We start from the raw sequence: 15,034 nt of genomic DNA on the forward strand, positions 1-15,034 counted from the left end.
CAGTGCTGCCAGCAGTACCAAATGCTGTCCCAGGCACCTCCAGCCCTTGGGAAGGAGCCATGGGTGTCCACATTTTGCCTACCGGCTCTTCGTCTAGCTCAGCTGCTCACTCCACTGTTAATTCCCCTTGCTGCCAGTTGCTGCCAGAGGGACCAGAAGCCCAGGCTGGACACTCTGCAGAGGATCGGGAGAGCCCAGACCTCTGGTAGCAGTCTTGGCTAACGCTGATGAAAATACTTATCACTTGCCCTCTTTTGAGCTGCTAAAAAGTAAGCCATACTTATACAGAGAAAGCATCTGATAAATAGCTTTGACAGTGAAGGTGCTCTGTTGCATGGATCCTGAGGCTTCCTTGGGACTCCAGCCCTCGTCCTTTCAGCCCCTATTATCTGGCTGTATAAAGAAGATCCATAAATACAGGATAATCTCATCACCATTTACAGGCAGTAGTGGATGGCAATTGCCAGCAGCTATCTTGGCATGACAGAGAGAGAAAAAATGTTTGACTCTGGGTTATACCAAAATAGGCATCAGGTATATCTACAGAAAACTTTTTTCCTGAATTGAGAAACTTCCATGATTAGAGAAATTAGAGCTGGCTTTTTTTCTCCTCCATGCAGGACATGATAGGTAGAAAAGAATCCTGCACTTCAGGACAGATACCAATGACTGACCTAAGCTGCCTTGCCTACGTACTGGAAGAATGGACTGTAGCGGAGTACCTGAAGAAATACCTTTTTCATGTGGTCATCATCTCACTGACAATGAGTGCAATATTAGCTTTTTTTATAGTTCCTTTAACAATGCTCTTTTTCATTTACGTCTCTAATATTTTGCTTTTAATATATCAGAGGAATGGTGAGATAAAAGCAGATCCCTTGAGTGATGTTTGGGATAGTGCAAGGAAAACTATAGCAAGCTTTTGGGATATATACGCAAGAATATGGCATGGTAAGTATGACATGTCTTGTCTGAAGCTTTGAATTATAATAAGTATTAAATACACATAAGTTTTAATTTTTTTTAATTTCTTCCAAATGGATATAAAGAAATGACATTTATTATACTTTGTATGGCATCTAACCCAAAAGTTTCTGCCTCAAAGACTGATTGCAATATAGAATAAGCAGAATGAAAGGGAGAAATTAGTTTATATAGGGTAGATTTCTCTTAAGTGGATAGACAGGTGGAGTTCTCCGTATATGGTATCAGAGTGAAGCACACTGTTAATGTTAGTTCTAGTAACATAACTGCAAAGGAGATGTGAGATTTATTTTTTACCTTAGTAGCCATTTAAAACCCACTTAATAAATGATCAAAACACAACAACTAGTTGGAAATGTAATTAGTGTATTTTTAGTTGGTGAAAACTACTTTGTGTTATGACAATTGAAAATAATTTTAAGAGCTGTACGGACAAAGAAATCATTAGATACCACATCTAAGTTTGTACCGTGGCAGAATTTAAAAGCAACCAGTTTCATTACACTCAACCTTCAGCTACTTGCAACACACCCTCCTCCCTAGGAAAATCCTCAGCAGCATGCTAGGCACTTGTTCTTCCCACAGTCTTGCTATCAGCAAGACACAACTTTGCTGCCCTAAGGATGAAGAATAACAGGTTGTTATCTATGTTGCTATCCTTCCTCACAGCTTTTTCCCTTAATCTTTGAACATCCTGCAGTATAAAACTTTCTCCACCTCCTTCTAGGACTCTGCCTGCTCCATCCCCATCCTTTCTCCCTGAATGGCTTATGACAGGTGCTGTGGCAGGGATGGAGATGAAGGCAGACAAGGTGGAATGGAGCTCTTAGCTGGCAGAAGCTGTGGCTTTCCCAAGCCTTTGTATACATCAGCCTGCTACTCTGGCTCCACCTAAAGCCTAAATCAAACATAGGAAGAGCCAGGAGAGGGATTTACGGAAGTCCATGTCTGTGAGGAAATTCAGTTCCACTGTGAAGTGAATACATTTAACCCTCGTGGAGAGAACCTCTCTTTGGGATTCTTATGGATTCTGGTTTGGACTTAAACATCTCAACCAGAGAAACTTTTTATTATGTAAAATCCCAAGCTTTTCATTCTGCCTGACACAGAATGGAGATTCATACTTCCGTATTTCAGGAAAGCATCCTGACTGGTTGGTTGCCTCTCATTCTGCCGATGAAGCGGTTTCACACCAGTATAGTAATTTTTTTTTTTCATTATTGTACTTTGGACTGGGAAAAGTTCCTAATGGGAAATAATTAATTTAGTCCCCTCACTGGGGAAAATGTCAGGTTCAGGTCTGATCTAGTGATTAAACTGACCAACAGATTAGTCCACCGATAACCTGTGGTGTTTGAGGGGCTTTCTCTTTGCTATTGACCAAAAGTTCCATCCAGAACTTAATTCTTTTAAAAGCTACTGCAAAGGCTTTCACAACTCTCTGAAAGTCATTTAACAAAGGGCAGTAAACAGTTTTCTTTAAACTGCCAGATGATTTACATCTGCCATTGTCAGTGTATTGCTTTCCATCCCAAACAGGTTATGAGCTTCATGGTGTGGAAAACCTACCAGAAGGACCAGGCATTCTTGTGTATTACCATGGAGCTATTCCTGTAGACTACCTTTACTTTTTGTCTAGGCTGTTCCTCTGGAAGAAAAGACTTTGTCTGTCAGTAGCTGATCATTTTGTCTTTCGTTTACCAGGTAAGAACGTGTTCTCTTGTATTTAAGCATCCTGGATTGAAATTTACATATATTACCTTTCAAGAGAGCTTTTAAACTAAAGGACTGCTTTTAGACTTTTAAACTAAAAGTTGGTAGATGAAGAAGGGCAAACAGGGTAGAATATCCTGGTTTTTAAGTGAAAGGTCATAAAAACACTGGTAGACCCTCCAAAGCCAAGAAATAGACATTATATAATCCCATTGGGATGAAATGTCACGCCTCAGTAGAAAATGTAGGACAGGACTGTATTATTGACCTAAAGCTGGCTGGTCAGCAATGGGCTGTGAGCGCAGAAGAGCCCAGTAAATGGTAGGATATCAATTACCTACTTGCCCTCTACACTGAGTAGCCATTGCAGTGGGGTATGACATCAAATCTGTCTTTTGATCAAAGCCTGGAGTAGGGCACAAAACTTGTTTGAAGATTTTACTGTTGAAGAGAGCTCTGTAATACTGACCACCACAACATATTCAACACATTGTAGACTAAGAGAGAAATAAATAATTCCGTGGTGAAAAGGAGAAGATACAGAAAAGAAAACCTCATTAATTTTTAAAAAAACAAGGTATAAAGAAGGAGCATCCAGAAGGAATAGCAGGGAGATTATTTAAAGGCACCTTTATACCACTTATATTAAAAATATAATTAAAAAATAATACAAAGGAGTAAAGGAAGCTATTTAAAAGTAGAAGGACATTCTTCAGAAAATGAAGTTGTGTTCAAACACTGAAAACAAAGAGCATAAACTCAAGCACGTTTGATGCAAGAACATATTAAAGCATCCCTAGAAAGATGGTGAGGAAGAAATTGCTAAAGGCATACTTAGTAAATACTGTGTAGTACTAAACACATCAGAAGCATGAAGTCATCAAGAGGTGATTGGCTTTTAAGAGGACCCCTAAAGGAAGATAAAGCTTAGCAGAACATTGCAAAGGAGACTTCTTTTTTAAGGGATAAATGAGAGGTTACTGTTTCAAATTGAAGTGTCCGTAGCACAGATTTTTATTACAAATGTATAGTAAACTATTGTCAGGACCAAGCAATGCTCTCAGCTGTGCAATTTCTGGACTATTGATGTGTACATAACATATTGCTTGAATTATGTTCATGCTAGAGGAACAGAAGGTGGCAAATACGGTGTCAACCTGTAAAAAGGCTACCAAAAAAGGCATCTTATAAAAAAGACCACAAATAATGGAGATTAGGCCTCCTCATTTGCTGCATTAGTAGAAAATGTGGCTGAAAGTAATAGACTGAGTGAAAATTCTCAAACTCTTGCTCTACCATACTTACCTGCTTTTTGCAGAGAAATGTTACACTTCACAGATTGGTTCTTTAAAGAATGCTCATGAGCATATGCTCAGTCTGTTGGATTAATTACAGTTATGGGATAAGTCTTCTTGTGAATGAATAACTGCTTAAAAGGCAGGAAATAAAGGGTAGAAATAAATAACTCGTTTTCACAAAGAAGCAGAATTCACCAGGTATACTAATGAAGATCAGTGCTGGCACCTATATTGTTCAAAATAATAATAATTTAGAGAAGTAGTGAGGTGACAAAGCTTTATACTGGCCATTTTTTTTCCAAGGCAGTAAAAGCCCACACAGAGAGTACAGTTATCTACCAATACTGAATCACCGGCTGAATAAATGGCAGATGAAACCCAGTATTAGTTATAATGCAGTGCAGAAGGAAAGAAAAACAAGTCGAAACACCTAAACATGTAATTAGGCTTTAAATTTTCTAGATGACTTTAGGAATATGTCAGCTTAAATCTCAGCAATCGCCAAAAGGCAAACAATTTTAGGCTTATCATGAAAAAAGAAGAAACAGAAAATACCATTATGTTCTCAAAATGCATGTGGTGCCCACATCTTGAGTACTGCATGGAATTCTGGTCTCCCCATCTCAGAAAAGCTGCAAAGTAATAAAGATACAAAAAAGGGCAAGGATGACCAGAGGCCTGTCATGGCTTCCCTTGAAGAGCCAGTACATAGAAGTCTTGCATGACTGAGGGGTACAAAATTCTGTGTGACCTGGAAAAGGGGAATAAGAAATGATAATATGTTCATAGAATCATAGAATCATTAAGGTTGGAAAAGACCTCTAAGATCATCAAGTCCAACCGTCAGCCCAACACCACCATGCCCAATAAACCGTGTCCCTAAGTGCCACATCTACACGTCTTTTAAATACCTCCAGGGATGGGGACTCAACCACTTCCCTGGGCAGCCTGGTCCAATGTTTAACCACTCTTTCAGTAAAGACATTTTTCCTCATGTCCAAAAGGGAACATATGATACATCATAATTCTTAACAGGCAAAAGTTTTAAAGCCAAGCAAAGGAAGTACCTATTCACTTAATAAGGATATGGTATTCATGGCTGCAGGATAAAACAGGAATACATGAGAGCTGACAAAGGTGTTAAAAAAAGTCAACATCTGTCTTTGACAGAAAGATCTCTCAAACACGATGCCTTGAATAAGATTAAATACAATTCAATTACAAGATGTGCACTGTGTTTTCCACTGTCTTCCAAAGTTTCTGTTGCAGACCGTTGTCAAAGTTGCAGTGCTAGACACCAGTTCTGGCAGTCCATAGTTGTTATTTACGTTTATTAATATTAACAATTTCTTTTCAGACCATGCTGTTGGGACAGTGAATTTGAAGACTGGGGAAACTCATTTGCTGAAGCTGTCTATGGGAGTTCCCAACTGATAGATTTAAAATGAAGATAATATTAGAAAGCATAGAGTGCTTCTATGGTTCTCAATCTGTCTTTTGGAGAAATTCCAGTTACGGAAACAAAGGAAGGAGATCCATTGAACTGTTCATGCAGTGCTGAAACTGCCCTGCTAACTTCTGCCATTCATGCATCTTGAGAGTCGTACAGCAGTCCAATTTGATCCACGTAGTTTGCAATTTAACCACAAAATACTCAATTTAACAACTCAAAACCTCAATGTTTAAAATGTTAAACATCACATTTTAAAAGAACACTAAAAATAGTTGCCTGTCAGGTATTTATTTTTGTAGGAATCTTTATTATACTGAAAATTTATTATTTTTTCTGTATTAAAATATTTAAAAAGGAGGAAGGAATAGATATTTATTTTCAGATTTCTAGCTATGTTGCACGGCTGGTGTTTTGATAATTATAGAAAATAGCATGTGGAGGCATTAGTTTATTGAGATGCTCCTGATAAGCTGGTTCATCTTCATAATATTTGGGCAAAAGCAGTCACGTATTTGTCCTTTTGCCGATATTTACTCTGTACAGGTTTTACTTCCTTCGTACAAATTTGCCTTAGTCTAAATATATAGCTATTAGATTTTCATTTAGCTGTAATCTTGCTGCTACATGTAAGCAGTATGTGTGATATATTGTTATAATAATATGTATTTGCTACTTATTTATTGCAGGACTTAAATTATTATTGGAAGTGACGGGTGTTATGCCAGGTACAAGGGAGGAGTGTCTCATTGCACTGAAGAATGGACGCTTGGTGTCCATCTCACCAGGTGGACTTAGAGAAGCACTATTCAGTGACGAAAGTTATCAACTCATATGGGAAAATCGAAAAGGCTTTGCTCAGGTTGCTCTAGATGCAAAAGTGGTGAGTATTATATGTTACCAATCCCAGTTTATGCTCATTGCATACATGCTTCATGTATGTAAAATGCAGCTTAGGAGTGTTTGTTGGAAGATCTTCCAGACAGAAGAAAAGGTTTGGGAGTAAAGATTTCTTTTCCTTTTCCCACCACTTTCCTCAAGCACATTAATCCATAGGGAGCAAGGATTTTATGGAACTGTATAGCTTTTTCCTGACTGTTGCAAGGCATCCATCTCTACAGTTCCATGTCTACAGTTCCACCATGCAGGCATCCAATTTCTTGTCTTGACTGTATTTCAGGAATCTTCACTGTAGTCCTTCTCTATATCGCCGTAAGGTTTCATTGTTTTTTCTCATCCTACTAGACTTATATCTTTATCTTACTTCTACACACCCAGTCATTTTCTTATGGCTCTAATGTATTATCCTTATCTTTCTTTCTTCTCATACATTCTAGGAGGGTCCAGGATTTTGTTCTTACCCTTACTTTTCTTCATGTTTGTGAAAGATTGCGTCGACTAACACAAGGTGTGTCTACATCAGTGCCTGAGTTTGAATCACGTGTGCACTTTTGAAGCAGTTTTTCCATCTCCCTCTCTTACCATGCTTTCATTCACATCATGGAATGTGTTAGAATACCTGCGCTGCATACCTTTTGGCTGACACTAAACCAAAAGTGGGACCTAATACTCTCCAGTTGCAGACGGGCATTCAGTCAATGGTACCAGACAAGAATTAGTTCTACATAAAAACAGAGCACTGAAATGTGTTCAGTGTTGATGTCAGATCCTCAGCATCCTCTAGAGATGTGCTTCTATTGGTTTGCACTCCACTAATGTACACATGGCCACAGCTTCAGCTCTATTTTCCATATGGATGATGATCTACAAATACAAACTTCTACCACTGGCTCTGACTTCTTCCATATAATTCAACGTGAGACTGTTTCTCTGATATAGTCTCTGGGAAATAATTTTATTTGGGATGGCATAGAGCTGAAAGAGCAGCAACCCTGTCTTTTTCCTAACTGCCACTTCTCATCATCATCACCACCGCTAGAGATGACTTTTCTGTCTTAATTTAGACTTAGCATACCTAGCGCTCTTTGTGTCTGACAATACTGGTACACATCCAGGTTTCATCTGTTCTGCCATGAGCTTTCTGCTACTTCCTCATGAATTGCACAACCAACATTTTTCTTTACGTTCTTATGAATATCTCATCAATTGCAGTACTCGTCTTTGGTCTTCCACATAAACGTAATCCTTTTCTGTCTATATAGAAGAATCTCTACAGGGAGTTGAGTTCTTCCCATGAAACTTGAATTTCTTACCACCCCTTTCAGGTTTTTTTGCAGTTATCTCTCTTTCTCGCCCCATCCAGTTTGTTGCATCTCAAACTTTGCTTTGGTCTCTTGTGCTAGATAACTTAGATAACTAAACACTTTAAAAAAAAAAAAAAAAGGGCTATGCATTAACAGTAGAGGGGGCAATATTAACCTTATATACCATTTCTTATATAAAGTTAGACCCATAGTAGTAACTGGATTCCATCTTTTGACAAATTTGGAGTTTGCTTGCTCCCGTTTGTTCTTGCTGCATTCTTTTCAATACTGGCCAAACCAGTCTTGTAGGTTGACTGAAGACTGGGGATAGACTCATCTAAACTAACAGAACTTGCTTTGTAACGTAGCAATTCATTCGTTGATCATCATATGCGAGTAACTTTCGTAGTCACCAGATTTCTTTATAGCCTAAGATATGTTTCTCTTGCACTATTCCTAAAATCTAAAGTGTTTTGTCTGTATGATAGGTGGGTTTCAAACATTTTAAATGTTAGACATACAGCGTTCAATCAATAGCTGAAGCTAAGTGTGGTATTTTTAGAGTCCAGTAGTTGTACGCTTTTAAAAGACGTTACTGATTTTTTTAAGGGTTTATTTCTAATAATTTCCCATAATTTCTCATTCTGAAGGGTTTACTATTACAACTTTATGTATGTTTGGTATTTTTGTTATTTGTCAGGGTTTTTTTCCTTTAAATGCTTTCCATCGCTTTGAGTTCTTTGTTAGGCTCTAGTTAGGTCTTTTTTCTCATGCTGTGGTTTCTGTTCTGTGGTAGTGATTCTTAACAGCATAAAGGTGTTCTTTCATTACCTTCTGAAAAAGTAATTCCAACAACATGCTCAAAATAGGGTTTAAAAACAAATGAAAAGGGAAAATAGAGGGGAAAAAAGTCATTGTATGTATGGATACAATCACTGTTAGTTTGTCTACAAACTATGAAATCTTACCTCAGGCTGTAAGACACGACTGTTTCAAGTTCAGGTATCTCAAGTGTCTTTCTTTTTAGTTACAATAATGAAGTGAACTTGTTCTGTAACTGCCTAAGGATCTGCCCTCCAGAAGGTGTGTAGTCCGGGTCAATGAGGACATACAATTGCCTTATTTGTCCAAGGGATCTGCAGAAGTTTTTTCCAGTGAGGTATTATCCAAACATTACTGCTTCAGTGAGATCTTACTTTGAGAAGCAGATGAGATGAGCCGAACGTGAATGTCTACTTGCTTTCTGCAAGACTTCACAAACTGAATACTTCCCTATTCACCACACATGATGTAAGCTTTAGACAGAGAAACTGCAAAACTTCATCTTATGTTTGTCAGCGATACTGCAATAAATATATAACATACAAGTTATTTTTTTAGAATCTCAGTTATCTTTTATAATGTACATTAAAAATGAAACCTATAAACCTCTAATACAATGTCAGTTATTTTCCTTTCAGATGGTGACTTTAAAACAGCAATGTTTGTGGGAGCTGAGAAACAGAATTTGATTTCTCTTCTGGAGTTTATTTTTTATAACAAGATTCCTTGTTTGCTACCTAACTGACTGATAATTATCCTCTGTATTCAAGTGATTTTCTTAGTTGCATTAACAGGGACTAAAACATAAATTCAAACTTGGTATATAACATTTCTACCTTTTTGGTTTTTTGTGATTCCTTAGCCCATCATTCCAATGTATACTCAAAATGTCCGGGAAGGATATAGAATGTTTAAAGAAAGAAGTAAGAAAGAACTTTAAAATATATTTTAAGTATTTGGCATGTTTTCTCCACTTCTCTCTCAGATTTCTCTCACTTTTCTCTTAGATCTTGCTTTTCAGACTTCTGCTTACTTTGGATTCTCTAACACGCTTGCTGTGGGTCAGAGGTATCTCAAATATGGCAATAACTTGTGTATAACTGGTTTGTGCTGTGTGATTTGGTTCTTTAATGCAGTCTTATTTCAGTGATCTATTAAGTCTATCGAGCTTTGTTTTGGTGGACAGTTACCAAAACCCTGTAATTTCTTCTCGACTGTCAGACCAAGCATGCATTTTTAAGTCGTCTTCCATATTAATCAGATTTCAAGTTTGGATTATGTTTTTTGTGACTATAATCTCACTTTTTCCTCCCTTAAACTATTTCAGGATTTTTTAGACAGTTGTATGAAAGTACTCGATTGCCGTTTACTCCTCCGTACGGAGGACTTCCAGTTAAATTTCGCACATACATTGGGGAGCCAATCCCTTACGATCCGAATATAACTACAGAGGAATTAGTTGAAAAGGTAAGTTAGCTCTCCTTGCAATATTGAACTACATAATTTGCCCTCTATTATACATGCACTTGAAACTATTTTTTTGTATGCTTGAATAAAGACAAATAGACTTTTACTAGCTTGTTAAAGCAATGGGCAGTTGAGCTCCAGGATTATTTAATGTACGGATACCTACAAGTAAGTATTGACATAGTAATAGTTGATTGGGATGCCCTCATCCTTTCAGAATGTGTGAGCTCTGTCTTCTTGGGATGCTAACTTTGTTTCTCCCATGCCTTTGATAACTTTGATAACTGAAATGATGTAAACTGTGTTTTAAGTTCAGTTTGCAGTAACTAGGAAAATAAATTCCACATATAACAAATATCTTTGAGAATCTTCTCTAAGTAACATAGGGCTCTAGAAACCAAGTTCCACAAGAGCTTCAGTCTCATTGTCAAAAGGAAAATGTTAAAAAAATAATTTGCATCCAAAATATAAAAATATTTTGAGTACCTACAGCTTGGTGAAATCAGTGGTGCTCAGGAGCATAAAAATGTTTATAGATCCAGGGTTTAGGCATTTTTCAAAATACTAATCTATACAGAAAACACACTTTTAAAAATTTTTCATAGAAGATGAAAGGAGGGCTTTATGCAAAAAAACCTGCTATGGCCTAGGAATACACAGATCAACACACTTGTTAGGAATCACTGATGTAACAAACACCTTGCTGCCCCCAAAAATATTCAAGAAGGCTAGCTTTTCTTTCTTTTTTTTTTTCTTTTTTTAACAAACTACTGCAGATTGTTCTGGGCTTCACAGCAGTGAAACCAGAAAGACAGGTTTGGTCTGTTACAAGAGAACTGCCCCAGCAAGCTGCGGAGTTTGGTCTTAGCAGGTTTAGCAGGCTGGAAGCAATATTGGTGATGAGACTGCCCTTACAGTTACCCATATTCTTGGATTTTGGGGTAACAGTATTTTGTGTATCTGCAAAACTGAAACTGAAATTTCCCATGACATTGATGTGCTTTACTAAGTCAAACCTTTGACCACCCACTTCAGTGGGAGTGCGGTTAGGTCTTCTCTGGCTTATATTAGTTAACCCCCCCCCCCCCCCCGACTTAAATGGGGTTTGAGATGAGCAGTGGCCTGGCTGGCCTCTGTCTGATCCTGCCCTGGAAAGGAGTCAGGACATGAATCTGTCAGGAAAGGTTTGGCCACTCTTTTCTTACATTCCCAGTGATATTCTACCATCAGTCTGGGGTAGGTCACTGGAGTATGTAGCTACCCTTACTTCAAGTTTAAATAAGTGAGGAAAAACTAAGGGAGATTATTTGTTATCCCAGCATTCCCTTCACAAACTTGCATTGAATCTCATGTAGAGTAAAAATGAACAGAATTTAGATATGAATTCTCTTATTATGGGCATGCTGACTATGATACAGTTACGAAAGAATTCATGTCGGGGAGGACAGATGGAGGTCCCTACTCCGAATTCCTGGTCCCATCAAGGTCAGCTATGAGATCAGATGAGGTTAGTCAGGCTTTATTCGGCATCCCCATCTTCAGAGATGGAGATTGCACAGACTTAACGTTTGCATGTGTTAAAGGCTACTTTGGCTTACTAATGACCAGGTTTGATAAATCTCAATAATTTGAGCCTATCCAAACTGCAATCAATGTTTTTATTCCTTTCCTTTCCAAGAAAAGTGTCGTTAGGACAACTATCTAATATAGAAGACAACTTTTTTCCTAAAGTAGATCTTATGTGTGAATTTCCCAATACCTCTTGAATCTCTGAGAAGACGTCAGTGATTATACTGTTCTTCCTTGCATAAGCAGGTCTGTAAAGGCAACTTTCTCTTCTCTTTTCAGACAAAGACTGCCATCCAGGCTCTCATAAGCAAGCACCAAACAATCCCAGGCAGCATATGGAAGGCTCTACTGGAGCGATTTGATAAACGTCATAAAAGTGATTAGAATGTTTATGTTATGTCATTGTTTTTACAGCATACAGTAAAAAACAATGTCCGATGGCAATGATGACTAATAATTGGTGTTCAACCAGTTTAATTTACATGTTTCTATAGATTCAACAGAAGAAAACAATTAACCTCTTGAAGGTTCCCCTGTGTCTTTGAGGATATCCTGAAGTCAGAAAGGCTGAAGAAGAAAACTTATGTATAATAGCAATGCAACAGCTAAATTCCCCAAAAGGAAATCATGTAGCCAGGATTTGCCTGGTTCCTAAAACTAGTATGTACATACATCTGAGAGCCTCAGAAATTTTGTCTAGACCCGTGGTTTTATGTTTTGAGCAGTTCACGGTCCAGTCTCGGAGCAGAATCTCAGAGTCGGTGTTGTCCCACCAGAGTCCACCCCTCGGTGGGCACCTTCCCTGTCCGACCCCACACAAGACGATGTCAGAAGAGAAACTGTCTCGCTTTAGCTAATGACCTCCTGCTTAGACCATTTTTCTAGAGAGACTATGCAAAGAGAAGTAATCCCATTAAACCAGATATTAGACTCTTACAAACATCAGCTTAGTGGTTCAGTACCTTGGGAAGTAGGAATGCTACATCCAAGACTTTGCCCTGACAGAAAAAAGAAAAGTCTCTCAAAGAGAGGAAAAAAGCTTTAGTTAAGCGTAGCACTATGCAAATACATGTAGAAAGTAGTTTCAAGTCTGAGCTGGTACATTCATGCCTTATTGCACCATCCAATACTGCTTTAGTGGATGAGGCTGCCCCCAGCCTGAGAATCCCTGCATCATAGTGTGTCTGCAGTACAGATGTGCTGTACTCACCTGGATCTCCCAGGGAGCAGGGAGAGGGCTGGGGGCGAGCTTACTTATGTAATGCAACCCCAAGGCTTACCATCACCGGTGGTTTGCCCAAAAATGTGGTACTGCAACACTGCCGTCCCCATATGGATTGAACCGAAATGCCGTTTGGAAAGGTGGACACAGGCAGCATAGTCTTCCTAATACAACTTTCAGAATACTGAAACTTGCTACAAAGCAGAATGTGTTTTTACAGGCTGTGGGATGTTGTTACTGGTGGGAGTGGGAGAACTTGGTGTAATCTATCCAATATGCCATTAAATGCAACCAAGTCTGTTAACATCAAACACTAAGAAAGGTAATTTTTTGTGCCTCGTTTTTCCTTCTTGTGCTTTTAATACCTATATAATCCTTCCCCTCAACATCCTAAAACTTTACGTAGCATCTAAGGAAATATATACATTTGCCCATTTCCACTAGAAAACTACATCTGCTCTCTGGATTAAAATAAATCCCTCCTCTTCCTATGCTGCTTCTCCACAAATATTTCTTGCACATCTGGAGAAGGGAGCAGGACAGACAGGTGGGTTATTTTCCTGAAGCAAAAAGAGAAGAATCCTGTCCTGAAAAAAAATCTCAAATCTGTCCTAGGACATAGGAATGTTTACTTGAACACCTTAACTATAATTGCTGTATACGGGCAGAAAGATTTTTCTCCCAGCAGAGACTCAACATGCATAGGAGATGATAAACTAAAGGAAATTAAGATGCTGACTGATATGCTTGGACATGAACAGGAATGCAAACCATGCAGTCTCACGTAGTGCACTCCAACAATATAAGCTAAAATTCAAAGCCTGAGCTTAAGTTGAGTGAGAAAAGGAACTAAAAGAAAGGGCTATCAAATACTAAAATGGACACAGATGAAGAAGCAAGAGGAATTGAGTAACCAGAATCTGAGAGCATTCCTTGTATCGCAAAAACTATGCAGGACTAGGCAGCACCCTTCTCTGACTATCCTATCCTATCCTATCCTATCCTATCCTATCCTTCAAGTGCATTAGCATCATCAATTAAAACACTTTAGTCATCTGAATTTGCACAACCTTTCAAACTCCATGCCCTCTGGTACCTGATGCTAGAGGCTGTGCTGCAACTCGGAACAGAGCCCTAGCCTTGGATAGGGGATATGTAATCAGAGCACTGATGATCTTTCAACGCGGGGATTTGAGCCTAGATCTCCCATATCTCAGACGGTTGTTAACAGTTTGCTGACAAAGTTCAAGTTTTTCCTGGGCTATTTCATCTCACAGCAGCATCCCTGTATTATCTGCAGCTTAGCTGAAGTGGGCTGGAGTAAAAATTAATTTCTATCCATTGTCTTCTGTCACAGTTGCCTGAAGAGTATTTTCTGGGGCCTCAAGGTGATAGACAAAGCTATTATTGAGAGATGTGAGTGGTTTTGAATGACGTATAAGACAGTGATTTTTCTAATTAAAAAAATTCCCATTTTTTCCAGAAACATTATAATACTGCTCTAATAAAGAGCAGTTATTATAATATTATTTTCGAGGCCCCCTCTAAATTTTTACTTTTTTTAGAGCAGTATTATAGAAACTGGAACTAGAAACTGGTATTACAGAAACTAGCAGAAACTAGAGTTTCTTTTCATACAAATAGAATTGTAACTGCAGATCAAGTCACTCCCCTACTACACGTTATTTTCTAGCCTCTCTGTCGTACAACAAAAAAGAAATGAAAAACAGCAAATGCAAATGACCTGTGCCTGCCTCAAAACGTAAGCAGCGTTTATGGCTCTTTTTGGGTACAGTTTGCCTAATGAGCGATGCAAGGAAATCCAGTTTCTTAAACTTTTCGCATATAAGGTTTGTCCAGCTCAAACTACAAGATTTTTGCATTGGGGAAAAATATTCTACTGGTAACTGGGAAAATAAATTATTGGGACAACAGTGCAAACACAGTTGCACAACCGAGCAACCACAGAAGTCGAACGGGCAGATTACGTGACAGCCAGCCAGCCAGGAAAGCTTGACAGGCAAGGATCGGAAGGAGCTTCCAGCCCGTTCCGGCCCCGCTGATCCCACCTGAAGCCGAGGGCGCCGTTCACGGCAGCGTTACGCTTCAGTCCAGCCGGCGGGGCAGCTACGCGAACCTGCGTGCCTGGAGCCGGGCCCGGTGCAACCGCAACACCCCTTATTCCTCAGACCGATTTCCATTTTTTTTTCCTTACACATAGATCCAGGAATCTTCACGCCCACGGCTGCAGATCCAGGAATCATCATCATCATTATCATCATCATCATCATCACCGCAGAAAAAA

At 38.8% G+C, this 15,034-nt stretch overlaps 1 protein-coding gene across 1 annotated transcript; it reads left to right on the forward strand.

The window, feature by feature from the left end:
- Nucleotides 1-623: 623 nt before the first annotated feature.
- Nucleotides 624-11,891, forward strand: LOC103907206 (transmembrane protein 68). Its single transcript, XM_009289330.1, has 6 exons — nt 624-951; nt 2,524-2,688; nt 6,135-6,328; nt 9,334-9,394; nt 9,799-9,938; nt 11,787-11,891. Exons 1-6 carry the CDS (start codon nt 624-626, stop codon nt 11,889-11,891), a joined length of 993 nt encoding a protein of 330 aa, XP_009287605.1.
- Nucleotides 11,892-15,034: the final 3,143 nt, after the last annotated feature.

Source organism: Aptenodytes forsteri, unplaced genomic scaffold, assembly GCF_000699145.1.
Source record: "Aptenodytes forsteri isolate BGI_AS27 unplaced genomic scaffold, ASM69914v1 Scaffold139, whole genome shotgun sequence".
Taxonomy (NCBI): domain Eukaryota; kingdom Metazoa; phylum Chordata; class Aves; order Sphenisciformes; family Spheniscidae; genus Aptenodytes; species Aptenodytes forsteri.

Excerpts from the sequence above, each read along its gene's own strand:
- LOC103907206 (XM_009289330.1), top strand. The coding sequence starts at position 624 with ATGATAGGTAGAAAAGAATCCTGCACTTCAGGACAGATACCAATGACT. Across the intron at positions 952-2,523 it reads ATACGCAAGAATATGGCATG|GTTATGAGCTTCATGGTGTG; the intron begins GTAAGTATGACA and ends CATCCCAAACAG. Across the intron at positions 6,329-9,333 it reads TTGCTCTAGATGCAAAAGTG|CCCATCATTCCAATGTATAC; the intron begins GTGAGTATTATA and ends GTGATTCCTTAG.